This window comes from Enhydra lutris, unplaced genomic scaffold (assembly GCF_002288905.1).
Source record: "Enhydra lutris kenyoni isolate GAN:26980312 unplaced genomic scaffold, ASM228890v2 scaffoldscaffold1, whole genome shotgun sequence".
Classification (NCBI taxonomy): domain Eukaryota; kingdom Metazoa; phylum Chordata; class Mammalia; order Carnivora; family Mustelidae; genus Enhydra; species Enhydra lutris.
In genome coordinates, this window is record NW_019154085.1 from 32413468 (window position 1) to 32428693 (window position 15226).

The 15226-nt window shown below is 40.7% G+C and overlaps 1 protein-coding gene across 1 annotated transcript in view; it reads left to right on the forward strand.

Annotated features, from left to right (window-relative positions):
* LOC111141502 (monoacylglycerol O-acyltransferase 1) overlaps positions 1–15226 on the forward strand; it is a 35784-nt gene that overhangs the window by 16446 nt on the left and 4112 nt on the right. Inside the window, exons 3-5 of the mRNA XM_022494109.1 lie at positions 720–924; positions 5550–5724; positions 6843–7042. Of these exons, the coding sequence (XP_022349817.1) occupies positions 720–924; positions 5550–5724; positions 6843–7042 (580 nt within the window). The remainder of the gene's footprint in view (positions 1–719; positions 925–5549; positions 5725–6842; positions 7043–15226) is intronic.

Consider the following 15226-nt stretch of genomic DNA (forward strand, 5'->3'; position numbering starts at 1 on the left):
TCATCATAAATAGTTCAAGCTTTTCTCTTTGCAGAGGGAGAAAGCCTGCAGATTAGCCCAAATTTCTTTAAAGATTTTTTTTTTTTTTTATTTGACAGATCACAAGTAGGCAGAGAGGCAGGCAGACAGAGACAGGAGGAGGAGGCAGGCTCCCCGCTGAGCAGAGAGCCCCATGCGGGACTTGATCCCAGGACCCTGAGATCATGACCTGAGCCGAAGGCAGAGGCTTTAACCACTGAGCCACCCAGGCGCCCCAGTCAGCCCAAATTTCTAAATGGGATCTGAGCTAAATTGACACCATTTTGGAGGCTATGTGCGGGGGGGCTCTGGGCTCAGGAAATAGTTTATACATTTGGAAATAGCTCTAACCCAGAGAACTAAACAAGTCATGTTTTCCATTTCCTTTTTTGTTTGTTTGTTTTTAATATTTTATTCATTTATTTATTCGAGAGAGAGATAGCAAGAGAGAACACAAGCAGAGGGGAGAGTGAGAACCAGCCTCCCCACCTGCCTCCCCACCAATCAGGGATCCCAATGTGGGATCCCAGGACCCCGAGATCATGACCTAAGCAGAAGGCAGACACTTGACTGACTGAGCTACCTAGGCGCGCCTCTGTTTCCTTCTGATGTAAAAACTAATCATGAGTTTCTTGGTTTCCTATTGGAACCTAATCTGAACCTTTTTTTTTTTTTTTTTTTTATCTCACTCTATATGGTAGCTCATCAAAACCTGGGATTTGGATCCAAGTCGCAACTATATATTTGGGTTTCACCCCCATGGAGTGCTTGTTGCTGGAGCCTTTGGAAATTTTTGTACAAATTATTCGGACTTTGAGGAGCTGTTTCCTGGCTTCACTGCGTATCTTCATGTGCTCCCATTTTGGTTCCGCTGTCCACTCTTTCGAGACTATCTGATGACCAGTGGTAAGTGAAGGCAGATTCTTATTTCTCCAGTGTTTGAGGGTGGTGGGATCACACAGGATGTTCCCTCCCAAACACAGGTTTATAGTTTCTTTTTTTTTTTTTTTTTAAGATTTTACTTATTTATTTGACAGAGAGACTGAGAACACAAGTCAGGCAGAGAGAGAGGGAGAAGCAGGCTCCCTGCCGAGCGGAGAACCCGATGAGGGGCTCGATCCCAGGACCCTGAGATCATGACCTGAGCTGAAGGCAGAGGCTTAGCCCACTGAGCCACCCAGGCGCCCAGGTTTATAGTTTCTTAGTCAAGCCCTGTGTCTGTATCCCTGTCTGATTCTTCCCATGCTGCTTGGATGTTTCTTGTCTCTCCCACTGGACTGGAAGTTTCAGGAAGACCCAGACTATTTCCTTTTTTCCCCACTCCTTTCTAGCATAAGGCCTGGGATATAGGACTGTTCAATAGATATTAATTCAATGCAAGAATAAATTGATAAATGCATTTTGTGTATCCAGATGTGGAAGAAAGAATCTTGGGTCAAACAAGTGATAGATTGCACCTTTGGAGAAGCACTTTGCCTGTGTTTATGAGCATTAGAGATGGAAAATAGCCTCCAATATATCTTGAAGTAACAGCTGTGTATAAGTGAAGCATACTCAGTTTGAGTTTTTCTTCCCAGATTAAATAGAACTTGGCTCAGAACTGAGTTCATTTTACTCTGCTACTCTGAACTAGTGGAAGACTCTTTGATTAATGAAACCATGATTCTACCAATTCCAAGAATAAAATTGAGCTGAAATACTATAAAGACACATATGAGTGTGTACAGAGGCTAATCTTGTGTGAACAGCTCTCACGTCAATTTGAGGGGTTCAGTTTATTTGATTTTTTAACCTGACCAACTTATTGACTCAGCATGAACTACAGGACCTTACAAAGTGCTTTATGTTTATGGTCATCGTCTACATTAACTATTGTTGTCTTGCATTTCTGGGATATAAAGAAAAGTGGGTAGCCTTTTTTTGAAAATGTGTAATTTCAGGATAAGTGGCATATTCAAAGATAGAATTTTCCAGGGTCTCCCAGGTTTTCATTAATTCCTATTAATCTCTTAAGTCTCTGTTGTCATTGTATACCTGATAGGAAGTCACTAACTACCAGAGGACTGGGATCCCTGGCTGGGTTTTCAGGTGCTGAATATGGACGGACCTTCATCCATAGGGCCCTGGGCTCTCTGTCCAGTCTGGCTGTCACTGCGTGTGGCCTCTAGAGGGCGCACCAAACCTCCAAACTATTATACAGGCAAAAAATCCCTCCCTTGTTTTGCAGACATTGATTGGGTTAGTTTTATAAGAGGAAAAAAAATTAAAGGGAAATTTTTTAAATTTCAAAAAAAGCACAGAACTATATTTCCAATATACTGTTTTCTGATTCCAAGCTGCAAGTGAGTTTGGGTAGTGGTAACTGAGAGCAGGTGTGGCAAATTTATGGTACAAGAGATGTAGGAACACCCCTTTCCGTGGCCATGTCAGATACATGTAGTCAACCTTAAGAGTCTTTCTCCATATAGTGCCCTCGGAGTCACTGCCATTTGCTCGAGCTGGCATTTGAGATTAAGCTTGTCTGTTCTTTCTGGCTTATGACGTCATGGGATCTTTTCCTTTCTGCCATCACCTGCGTTATCTCTAAAAGCTAGATAAAAAATATCCAAACTAAAGCTAAATAAAATATCCAAACTTGTAGCTAAATAAAAGCTAAAATAAAGCTAAATAAAGTTAAATAAAAATATCGAAATTTGTACCTGGTAGAGCCTTAGGGTGTCCTTATCTCAAAGTTTGGAGAGTTCTCCATTTTTTCCTAGAACCAGCTTCCAAGATGGCCCCTGGTCCAAGGCTGCTTTTCTACTCTATGCCTGGCTTGGTGGCTGCGTCTCGGTGTGAAAGACAGACAGACATGTGTACCAAACCTCATGCAGTAAAGAAGCAATAGAGGGGCGCCTGGGTGGCTGTCACTAAGCGGCTGCCTTCGGTTCAGGTCATGATCTCAGGGTCCTGGGATCGAGCCCCACATCCAGCTCTCTGCTTGGCAGGGAGCCTGCTTCCCCCTCTCTCTCTGCCTGCTGCTCTGCCTACTTGTGATCTCTCTCTCTGTCAAATAAATAAATAAAGTCTTTAAAAAAAAAAAAAAAAAGAAGAAGCAATAGAGTTTCAGTCACTGTAAGTCCCCATAAGTCCCCCCTCCAAACTATTCCTCTGTGGTCCATTTTGGTGAACCTCTGCTCATCAGCCAGGGCACATTCTGTGTTTTGAGGCTCATGTTCCTTCCCATGTGCCCAGTACGGCTTGGCAGGTAGCAGAGATCAGATCACAACAGCCACGTATATAGCCCAGATGAGGTCGATATGAAAAACAGCTGATGGATTCAACAAGACTTAGGGACTGATGTGGCCTCATGAAGGTAGCAACTATATATGTCGTATCATCAGCATCTAGCACGGTGTCTTGCCTATAGCAGGTGCTCAAGAAGTGTTTTGAATGAGAGAATGAGTGATGAGTCAACGTGGTTGCTAAGAAGAGGGGGGTATGTATGGGAGGAGCCTATACCTCTGACTTGTGTGACAAGATAGGTGATGGTCCCATTCACCTTGAGAGGTAATGTTGTAAGAGGAACACAGTTTACTGGGTTTGGAAATATGGAGTTTGTGGTGTCTTTGAGTTGGTGAGGTAGAAATGTCCATTGGGCCATTGGAAGTGTGGGTGTAGAGCCTCAGGAGGAAAATGTCCCAGGAGATGGATTTGGGAGAGCTCAGCACACTTAAGTGGTACTTGAATCCTTGTATGTAGATAACATTAGAAGATATTAGAGACTCTGAAGGAGCCTGTCTTAGTTCAGCCTGCTGTAACAGAATACTATAGACTGGGTGACTTAAATAATAGACATTTATTTCTCACTCTTCTGGAGGCTGGATGTCCAAGATCAAGGCCCTGGCAGATCTGGTGTCTGGTTAGAGCTCCTTTCCTGGCTTATGGATAGTCATCTTGTTACGTCCTCTCTTCCTCTTTTTGTAAGGACACTGATCCCATCTTGGGGCTATGTTCTCATGACCTAGTTACTTTCCAAAGGCCCTACCTCTTAATATCTTCTTACTGGGGATTAGGGTTTCAACATAGAAATTTTAGAGGAATACAAATATGCAGGTCTTAGAGCTCTAAGTCATAGCAGCATTTAAGGATGATCTGTAAAGAGAGCCCAGAGAGGGAACTGAGAAGTGGCTGGAGGAGAGCTGGTGTCTGGAAACTCAGAAGGCCCCCTTTCCAATGGAATTAATGCCTCCAGCTCCCACTCCAGGCATGCAGGGCAGAATGGCAATGCCTTGAACTCAAAAGAAGTTCAAACCCATTGAGACTCAGGTTCTCTACCCTCTAACCCTCCTTCTTCTGCCTTTTTAGTAAGTGGTTGGTCAGTCAGAATCCTGCCTTATTTTATATTCCCCCAGTAATAGGCACTTATAGTAAAATGAGCATATAACTGTCCTTTGAGAAATGAGGTATGTTGTGTCTTAATAAAGCCCGCCTGACACATTCTTTTATGACTCAAAAAATAGATAAAGCCATGAATGGAAGGAAACAATAAGACTTTAAAAAGCAATTATCTCTGTAATACAGGTCATGAGTGGCTTGTATTTTTTTTTTTTTTTCCGTTTAAGAGTTCATGGCTTTTTCCTCCAAGAGGAAAAATTACTTAGTACATTCAAAATCTGACAAGGAATCTTTAAAGTTATTTTTATGTGGGAAAGCCTGGTACAAGACTGAACAATTACATAAGTATCTTAAACAAACAATTTATCAAAGTCAGACTAGACATTTTGGAACTATGTAAAGATCTGGTTATTTGTCAGATGTCTGAATTTTTAAAATCATTTACATTATAAATCTAGATTTGGGAAACAAGAATCCACATAGAATATCTGAAAACTGGCCCTTGTGTGTTCAGAAGGTCCAGTGCAACCTCTTGAAAAGAATATGCTTTTTGGTTCTGAACCAGGATGCACCAGGGTGGTGATCAAGGCCACCATATACAGCTATCCAGGTTGTGCACTGAACAACTGCAGAGGGCATCTTTCACTTACAGTGCAATGTGAATAGAGTCCATAGAGTTGAGCAGTGTACAACCTACCCAGATAAGAGATAGATCTAAAAACAAGTGATTTTTTTTTATTTTTTTTTAAAGATTTTATTTATTTATTTGACAGAGATCACAAGTAGGCAGAGAGGCAGGCAGAGAGAGAGGAGGAAGCAGGCTCCCCGCTGAGCAGAGAGCCCGATGTGGGGCTCGATCCCAGGACCCCGGGATCATGACCCGAGCCAAAGGCAGACGCTTAACTACTGAGCCACCCAGGTGCCCCAACAAGTGATATTTTAAAGACCTAACCCATCACCTGCCAAAATGTTATGTCTTATTAATGGAATATATTACCAAAGATCCGGCTGTGACAAAATTATAAACTACAAGATGTTCCAAATGTAAGCAGGATAGGGAATTTTATTAAATGTTTGCTGATGCCATTGAATATTATGATAAAAACTTTTTAATTTTTAAAATAAATACTTAGCCTTTTGTTTTATTCACTAAGGGTCAGTCTCAGTTTCTAAGAAAAGTGTGTCCCATGTGCTGAGCAAGGAGGGAGGTGGAAACATTTCAGTCATTGTTCTTGGGGGTGCAGAAGAATCACTGGATGCCCATCCTGGAAAATTCACTCTGTTCATCCGCCAGCGGAAAGGATTTGTTAAAATTGCTTTGACCCATGGGTAAGTAACTTCTCATTTCAGGTAACCTGGGTCAGAGAAATTAAGATGTTATTAAATGAACACAAAGAAATAAAGTAATTTTTCTAGTCCTTAAAGACAGACTTCCTCTTAGTCGACCTTACAATAAAAGCAGATGTGGATGTTCATGGGAAATGGTATACAGCCTCCCCACTAAGGTAGCTCAATACTGTCGCATCCAGAAGTTAAATGCACCTTTAAAAGCAAAGCAAACAGGGTGTCTGGGTGGTTCAGGCAGTTGGGCCTCTGCCTTCAGCTCAGGTCATGATCCCAGGTCCTAGAATTGAGCCCCTCATTGGGCTGCCTGCTCAGGGGGGAGTCTGCTTTTCTCTTTCTCTTGCCCCTCCCTTCCCCACTCCTTTTCTCTCTCTCTCTCTCTCTCTCTCTCAAGGAAATAAATAAACTCTCAAAAAAAAAAAAAGCAAGCAAAAATTATGAAATTTTATACACAGAGTATAAGTTTCCAGCCAAATGGACAAATGAATCATGGCCTGAATTATAGGTGGGAAAGAAATTTCCTGGACCCTTGATTTTTCTGTGGAATAAAATTCCGCAGATCACTAAATCGCTAAAATACCGCCCAAAAGGATTTCAAGTATAAGTCAGTTGCATTGTGTGGAACATGAAATTAACAGTACAGAGAGACATGGGAACACTGAAAGATTCTTTGTTCACATATTCATCGGTTACGTACAACACTCATCAAAACGCATGCCCAGTCATTGAACATTACATCAAAAACTAATGATGTACTATATGCTGACTAGTTGAACTGAATAAATAAATAAATAAATAAATAAATAAATAAATAAATAAATAATATTGAAAGGAAAGAAAAGAAAAATTCTTTGGATATGTTGCAAAAGTCATTTGAACAGAATAAAACAAATTGTTTTCCTTAAAAATTTGTATTCTTGGGGCGCCTGGGTGGCTCAGTGGGTTAAAGCCTCTGCCTTCAGCTCAGGTCATGATCCCAGGGTACCTGTTTCCCTTCCTCTCTCTCTGCCTGCCTCTCTGCCTACTTGTGATCTCTGTCAAGTAAATAAATAAAATCTTAAAAAAAGAAAAGAATTTGTATTCTTCTGCTTTGTTCTTTGTAGCGCCTCCTTGGTCCCGGTGTTTTCTTTTGGAGAAAATGAGCTATTTAAGCAAGTTAACAACCCTGAAGGTTCATGGCTTCGAACTGTGCAGGAGAAGCTGCAGAAGATCATGGGGTTTGCTTTGCCGCTGTTCCATGCCAGAGGAATTTTTCAATACAATTTTGGCCTGATGCCCTATAGGAAACCTATCCACACTGTTGGTATGTATATTGAAGACTAAAGGCTTGTTAGAATAAGTAAAAGTATTACCTTCCTTTGAGCAATGTTATTGTTATTGATTGCAGTGATAATGCAAGAGAAGTGGCTTTGAATAAGACCTTCCTAAAATAAGAATCCTATAGATGTTATTTGAGCTTCATTTACGGTATGCCTTCTGGCTAAGAAATGACTGTATTTTCCATTTGGGAATTGATCACTTACACGAATACTACTATTAAACTACAACGGGGAGAATCCAATTTAGACCTAAAGTTCCTAGTACTCTATATGAATCTATTTCTCTGTACTAGCAGACTGGAACATAGCGGTTCTTTGATGAACACATTACATCGGTCTATTAATAGAGGCAGATTTCTGTGTAATTCACGTGCGCCGGTTTCTGTAGCAAAAGCATTTTGGGGGGCCACTTGCTATTTTTATGTGTATTTTAATATGAGCTGATTTTATTTTAAAAAGTGGTATACTGGGGAGAATTGAGATGGGGGAGGAGGGTGACAGACTGTTGATAGAAGAGCAAGGAGCAGAGTAATGAGCTCTTCACACCGAAAGTGACCTGGATTGCTGAGCCAGAGACAGCATAGAGCCAGACGCTGATAGCACCGTTAACCAAACTGTGTGCTTGATCTGAAACTGAAAGTAACAGTTTCACTGTGCATAGTTCATTAAATGACATTCAGAATGTTTTTAGATCTGTTTCATTCTCATGGGATTTTACCATTTACTGTCAGTTTCTGAGAGCCTTATAGTTCATGTGCAGTCACGTGACACTATTTTTTTAATGCCATATTTAATTCAAATGGAATGTTAACACTGTTGATTAGTTAGTGTAATGGGAACAGGGAGATAAGTTTGCAGTTGTGTTTTTCCAAGATAAGCTAGTTACATTTCTTTGGCATAATGTATATTTTTTGACCAGATAATCAACATGATTAGACCATGATTTTTCTTTGTTGCAATATTAAATAGTCATTTTTGGTCCCTTATGGGCAAAGTACTATAATTGGATTTTTGGGGGACATAGGGAGAATTGAAAGACATGACTTACAGGAACTAGAAGTTTGATTAAGTACAATTCATACACATATGACGTAAGTTGCTGATGTTGAAAGCCAAGTGTATTCTGTTGATTTAAATGATTATAGTTATCGCCTGGTGAGGGTGAACTTTAGTGTTTTTTGGGTTTTTTTTTTTTGAACTTTAGTTTTAAGTAAAGTGGTCATCATGTGGAGCAGCCTAGTTATAACTCTGTTGACAAATAATTAATTGGTCAGGGGTCAAATAAAAATGACAGAATCCAAATTTGCTTTTGAGATTAGAAAACCTAGAACTCTTGTTTTCACTTGTGCCTATCTAACATGCTAACATTCTAAAAAAAAAAAAAAAGACTTTCATTTGGAGGATGCTTGGCTGGTTAGTTGGTAGAGCACATGACTCTCAATCTATGGATATATGAGTTCAAGCCTCCTGTTGGGCATGGAGCCTCCTTAAAAAAATAAATAAAATGGAGACTTTCATTTGAAATAACACATATGAGGATAAAATATTGACAGTTCCATAAACAGAAGCAAAGCTATGTCTCAATCCAATGCAATACGATATGGTGAAAGTGATCTAAGTTACTATGTTCATTTCTTTCTTTCTTTTTTTAAAGATTGTATTTATTTATTTGACAGAGAGAGACACAGCGAGAGAGGGAACACAAGCAGGGGGAGTGGGAGAGGGAGAAGCAGGCTTCCCGCTGAGCAGGGAGCCCGATGTGGGGCTCGATCCCAGGACCCTGGGATCATGACCTGAGCTGGAGGCAGACACTTAATGAATGTTCATTTTTATTTTAAATCAATGCACTGCAACCCCCAAGTTGTTTCTTTGTTGACTCCCTGACATAGCCCAGGCAGATTGGGTAGAGTCGAGACCAGCAGGTTATTTTGTGGCCCTTTTGCTCCCCTTCCACTTAGTTAAGAGTTTGTGAACTTAACTCTACCTCCTCAGATCAGTAAATATTAATTCAGTTCATTGTAAATCATCACTTCATCTGTAACCGTCTCAGCCACAGCTGTCCGGAGGTGCTCAAATTCTCCATCCTGCAGTCTCCCCACATGCCTGGAGACCTCACTTCCTCAGTAACCTCAGAGCATTCATTTCAGTGTTAGCGATTCTTGAATACTAGTGAGAATTACTAACACTGTAGGGATTTTGTCTGTTAATATCCTACTAATTAAATCCTCTTAAATATGTATTCTTGGCCACCTGGGGTGGCTCAGTTGGTTAAGCGATTACCTTCAGCTCAGATCATGATTCCAGGAGTCCTGGGATAGAGTCCCATATCGGGCTTCCCCTGCTATGCCTGGAGCCTGCTTCTCCCTCTCCCTCTCTGTGCCACTCTGCCTGCTTGTGTGCATGCTCTCTCTCTCTCCCTATGTCAAATAAATGGATAAAATCTTTTAAAAAATAAATAAAAAATAGATAAAAATAAAAAAGTGCCATCACCAGGTCACACTTACCCTCTCTGCATATATCTTACACTGCACCTTTCTAAACCATCAGTTTCTCTGTGTCCTCCATCAAAACCATCTTCCCTATTTTTTTTAACATTTTATTTATTTATTTGACAGACAGAGATCACAAATAGGCAGGGAGGCCGGCAGAGAGAGAGGGGAAAGCAGGCTCCCTGAAGAGCAGAGAGCCCGATGCGGGGCTTGATCCCAGGACCCCGGGATCATGACCCGAGCTGAAGGCTGAGGCTTTAGCTCACTGAGCCACCCAGGTGCCCTTCATCTTCCCTATTTTTTTAAAAGATATTTTTTATTTATTTGAGAGAGAGAGAGTGCACAGACACAAGTAGGGGGAAGAGCAGAGGGAACAGGGACAAGCAGACCCCTCTCTCAGCACGGAGCCCAGGGCTTAATCCTAGGATCTTGAAATCATGACCCGAGCTGAAGTCAGTTGCTTAACTGACTAAGCCACCCATTTTCCCCTTAGCTGAGGGTCACTCAGTGGAAATAATTTGTGAAGAAGATACCATATATTAGCTTCTGCACAGCAAAGGAAACAATCAACAAAACTAAAAGACAGCCTACTGAATGGAAGAAGAAATTTCAAATGACATCTCTGATAAAGGGTTAGTATCCAAAATATATAAAGAAGTTATACAACTTAACTTCCAAAAAACAGTCCAATGAAAAAATGGGTAGAAGACATGAAAGAATGTTACTTCAGAGAGGAAATGCAGATGGCCCATGGGCAGGAGAAAAGATGCTCAACATCACTCATCATCAGGGAAATGCAAATCAAAACTACAACAAGATAACACCTCACACCTGTCGGAATGGCTAAAATAAAAGCCCCAGAAACAACAAGTGTTGGTGAGGATGTAGAGAAAGGGGAGCCGTTTGCGCTGTTGGTGGGAATGCAAACTGGTGCAGCCACTGTGGAAAACAGTATGGAGGTTCTTCAAAAAGTTCAAAATGAAAATACTCTATGACCCAGCAATTGCACTACTGGGTATTTACCCCCCAAAATACAAAGCACCAATTAAAAGGGATGCATGCACCCCTGTGTTTATTGCAGCATTATTTACAATAGCCAAGTTACGGAGGCAGCCCAAATATCAGTCAGCAGATGAATGGATAAAGAAAATGTGGTGTATATATACTGTGGAATATTATTCGGCTGTAAAAAAGAATGAAATCTCGCCTTTTGCAACAACATGGATGTAGCTAGAGTATAATGCTGAGCAGAATAAGTCAAAGAAAGACAAATACCATATGATCTCTCTCATATGTGTAAGGAGTGTAAGAAACAAAACAAATAAGCAAAAGAAAAAAAAGGAACCCAAGAAACAGACTCTTAGCTATAGAGAATGAACAGAGGAGAGGTCGGTTGGGGGGGATAGAGGAAATAGGTGATAGGGATTAAGAGTACATTTGTGATGAGCACTGAGTACTGTATAGAATTGGTGAATATTGTACACCTGAAATGCATATAACACTGTATGTTAACTATACTGCAATTAAAGTAAAACACTTAATAAAAAGTAAAATAAGAAGATATACTATATATTTACACATTTCACAAATAGTATGCAATTTATATATTTTGTTATTGTCAGTTTTAAAATGTAAAATATTCACATATATTGTGTTTTGTTACATAAATAAATAATGGAGAGAAACTGATTTAAATATCACATCCCATCATGATACCCAGGAGGGATAATTTTTTTTTTAAGATTTTGTTTATTTATTTGACAGAGAAAGAGAGAGAGATATCACAAGTAGGCAGGCAGAGAGAGGGCGAAGCAGGCTCCCCGCCGAGCAGGGAGCCCATCACGGGGCTCGATCAAGACCTCAGCCTGAGATCATGACCTCAGCCGAAGGCAGAGGCTTAACCCACTGAGCCACCCAGGTGCTTCCCAAGGAGGGATAATTAAAAGAAATTTAGACTCTAAAAACAATGTGTAAAGAACTGCAGGCTCCTGGAATTACTTTGTTTGTTTCTACTATACAGAGCTCTAGGAGAGCAGGGATTTTGTCTTGCTGTTCTCTGCTGTATTCCCCATGCCCAGTGGATAGTGGCTCCAGACACATTTGTAAACAAATCATTCTTTAGTTATGCCTTTCTGATTCATAAGTTTTCAAATATCTAACAAGTACCCATTAAAAATATTAAGGGAAGCTAATGTTAAATTCAAGTTGTAGAGCCAGTACAGGTAGTATGATGGGAAGTTGCGTGTTTGGGGAGAAAGTAAGAGACAAGGCTATTTGCCATTGAAAGGGGGGAAGTTTTGGGGCGCCTGGGTGGCTCAGTGGGTTAAAGCCTCTGCCTTCAGCTCAGGTCATGGTCTCAGGGTCCTGGGATCGAGCCCCGCATGGGGCTCTCTGCTCAGCGGGGGTCTGCTTCCTCCTCTCTCTCTCTGCCTGCCTCTCTGCCTACTTGTGATCTCTGTCAAATAAATAAATAAAATAAAATAAAATAAAAGAAGGGGGAGGTTTCTATTCAAAGGTTCATAAAAGTTTCCTGAACAATAAAATGAACTCCTGTGTGTGTTTCTCCCACATTCACCAGTTGGTAACGTTTTGCTACGGTTTTTATCTCTCTCTAATGGTATGATAAATACACTCTTTCCAGTTATCACTGAGCTGTTGGAGTGTGTGCAAACATGACATTTGCTCCTATGTATCTCTTTTAAGAGCAAGATGATTCTCGTCTATAATGTCAGTGCAATTCAGGAAATCGAACGTTGATAAAGTACTGTTAACCAGTGTACAGTGTGTATTTAAATCTCACCAATTGCCATAATAATTTCCTTGTTAGCTGTGCTTTTGGGGGGTATCAGGGGTGGGGGGTCAAGTGTTTTTTTCCCTCAGTAGGATCGTACTTTGCATTTAGTTTCCACATCTCTTCAGCCTGCTTCAAACTGCATTTGTTTTTCAACTTCCTTTCTGTCTTTATGACATGAGCAATTTGGAGGAACGTAGATCAGTGGTTTGTAGGTAGTGGTTTATGGGTCAACTTGGGTTGGTGTGTTTCATCACGAGTATATTCCAGTTATGCATATGTGTTGAGAGCTATTAAATGTGTTTCCATCTCCCTGTGTAAGTATTCTTGCCAAAGTGTTCATCTGAATCAGACTGTGAGGAAACAGACAAACCCAGATTGGGAGACATTGTATTAAACAGCTGGCCTGGATTCTTCAAAAATACTGATGTTGTAAAAGACCAAAAGGAGAGAGTATCCAAAGACACAACAGCTGTCATAGGGAGAAGCAACTGTTAAGGATATCACTGAGACAACTCATCAAGTTGGAATGTGGATTGGGTACAAAAGAATATCACATGAGTTTAAGTTCCTTGGGTATGATAATAGTGTTAAAAAGGACAGTGTTTTGGAGGGCCTGGGTGGCTCAGTGGGTTAAAGCCTCTACCTTTGGCTCAGGTCATTATCCCAGGGTCCTGAGATCGTGCCCTGCCTCAGGCCCTCTGCTCATCGGGGAGCCTGCTTCCTCCTCTCTCTCTCTGCCTGCCTCTCTGCCTACTTGTGATCTCTGTCTGTCAAATAAATCAGGCTCTCTGCTCATTGGGGAGCCTGCTTCCTCCCTCTCTCTCTCTGCCTGCCTCTCTGCCTACTTGTGATCTCTGTCTATCAAATAAATAAATAAAATCTTAAAAAAAAAAAAAAGGACAGTGTTTTTGCTCTTAGGTACTTCATGCCAAAATATTTAGAGAGGATAAGGCTATTGAACGATTGACATCTACAGCTTATTTTCAAACAGGTCTACAAAAATAAAAATAATACATATGTATATACGCACAGGGGTGTGTGCAAAAGATGTTCAGAACCGGTGAGTCTAGAGGAAGAGTATGCAAGTACTTATTGCATTATTTGTTCTGTAATTTTGAATTTTTTTAACATAAAGATAGGGAAAGGAATGTACTTTAATAAAATAAAACTGGTTTGAAACCACTTGAGGACCAAAGTGGTCCCTTATATTTCAAGTCATTATTATATCCTGATGGGGGAGGGGCGGGGGGGAAGCTGGCCCAAGGGATTCTCTGAAATACAAAGAAAGGAAAGGGAACCTAATTTAAATTTAAATGTAAAGTAGGGATTTCAGGAGATAAAAATGTTAGGGGGATTAGCATGGTATCCAATACAGCCCATTAAGTGTTCAGTAAATGTTCTTGAGTGTGTATGTGTATGGAAGCACACACACTTTCTCTCTCTCTCTCTCTTTCCTCACATCTGGCCTATTTGAGCCTGCACCATGAGTCTGAGGTTCAGTGAACCCAGGTTCATTGGCACCCACATTTTGACTCTTCCCAAACCCCCTGTGCCAACAGACTGGCCTTTGTCTCGTGTACAGCTGTGTAGCATCCAGGAAAAGCCTAATTCCTGTGTGGGACTATTAGAGATATAAACTCTGTGGAATGTTCATAATCAAAGAAAAATAGAGCAAAGATTCCTTATTGTAAAAGATCTACTCTTTGCCTTGGTGTGAAGAAAATGATGCCCCTTTCCAAATTTCTCTCCGGCCATGAGCACAGTGCCCCATGAAGCTGCTCATTCTTCATCTTAGGTAAATACAACACAGCACCATAGAAATGAGGGCAAGGCTGCTGTGTGAGGCCCTAAGTGCATAACTAATCTTGAATTGCTTGATGGAATTGGAAAATGGAACAAACGGGCACGCCAGCTAAATAAAGCACTGAAACAGAAACAGGAGCACGATGATTCCTGACTCTGCCACGAGGAGATGTGGGCTGATTTTTCCAGGGCAAGGAGCTCTGTTTCTAAGAGCAGCGTGATGCAGCTGGTTTTTTTTTTTGTTTTTTTTTTTTGTTTTTTTCTTTTGTGTTGTAAAGAGAGTTACAGGGCAGTTTGCTGCTAACTTAGTCTTAGCTTTGTTTTCTTCTCCTTAGTAGTAAAAAAAAGTCTCCTTTTTGGCAGTGGGTGGGTGGGAGAATACTGGTCTTTCTAGGGCTCTGGGGACCCTTCTCAGATTTGTTTTGTGACCTCTGTCGTTATTCCTAAAAAGTAATTGAGAATGATTTCTTACTCTCTAGTCCAATTTTGGATTAGTAGGAGAGGGAGGGGAACCAGTTTTACCTCCTGAATTCCAGTTCTTTTGGGGTAGTTTGGAAATTTCCAGCATCTCCATTTCTCTACAGGTAAACAGGAGAAGGGCAAGGATGAAACTGCCCATCTCACACTTTAAAAGAGAAGTCATGGGCATGTTTGAGCTCTCTGGAAGAACCGTCTGAAATATAGTGAGCCCATGATTAAGAAAGGAACAGGATTGAAATTAGCTGTATGCAACGAGGAAGTAGTTCCTTCTTTCATAGGAAGTAAGACTTAATTAATAATTCAGAATTCATGTGTCTTAATTAAGCTGGAAACAACACACTTCATCTTCTCAGACCTCTAAGTCTCTAACGCCCCCCCCCACTCTGAATAGTTGCACTTGACCTTTTTCGTCAATTTCACTTAACAGAAGCTAGGTCTATAAAACTGTGAATTTGCTAGTAGATTGCTATTGCCTGATAGATTCTCAATTCACATGTAGATATTTCAGGGTTTTGTTTTTTTTTTTCTTGAAACAAAAAGGTCAGAGTGAGGAGGAGGCTTTGAGATCATTGAGTTCTACTTTTTTATCCTATGCACGTGAT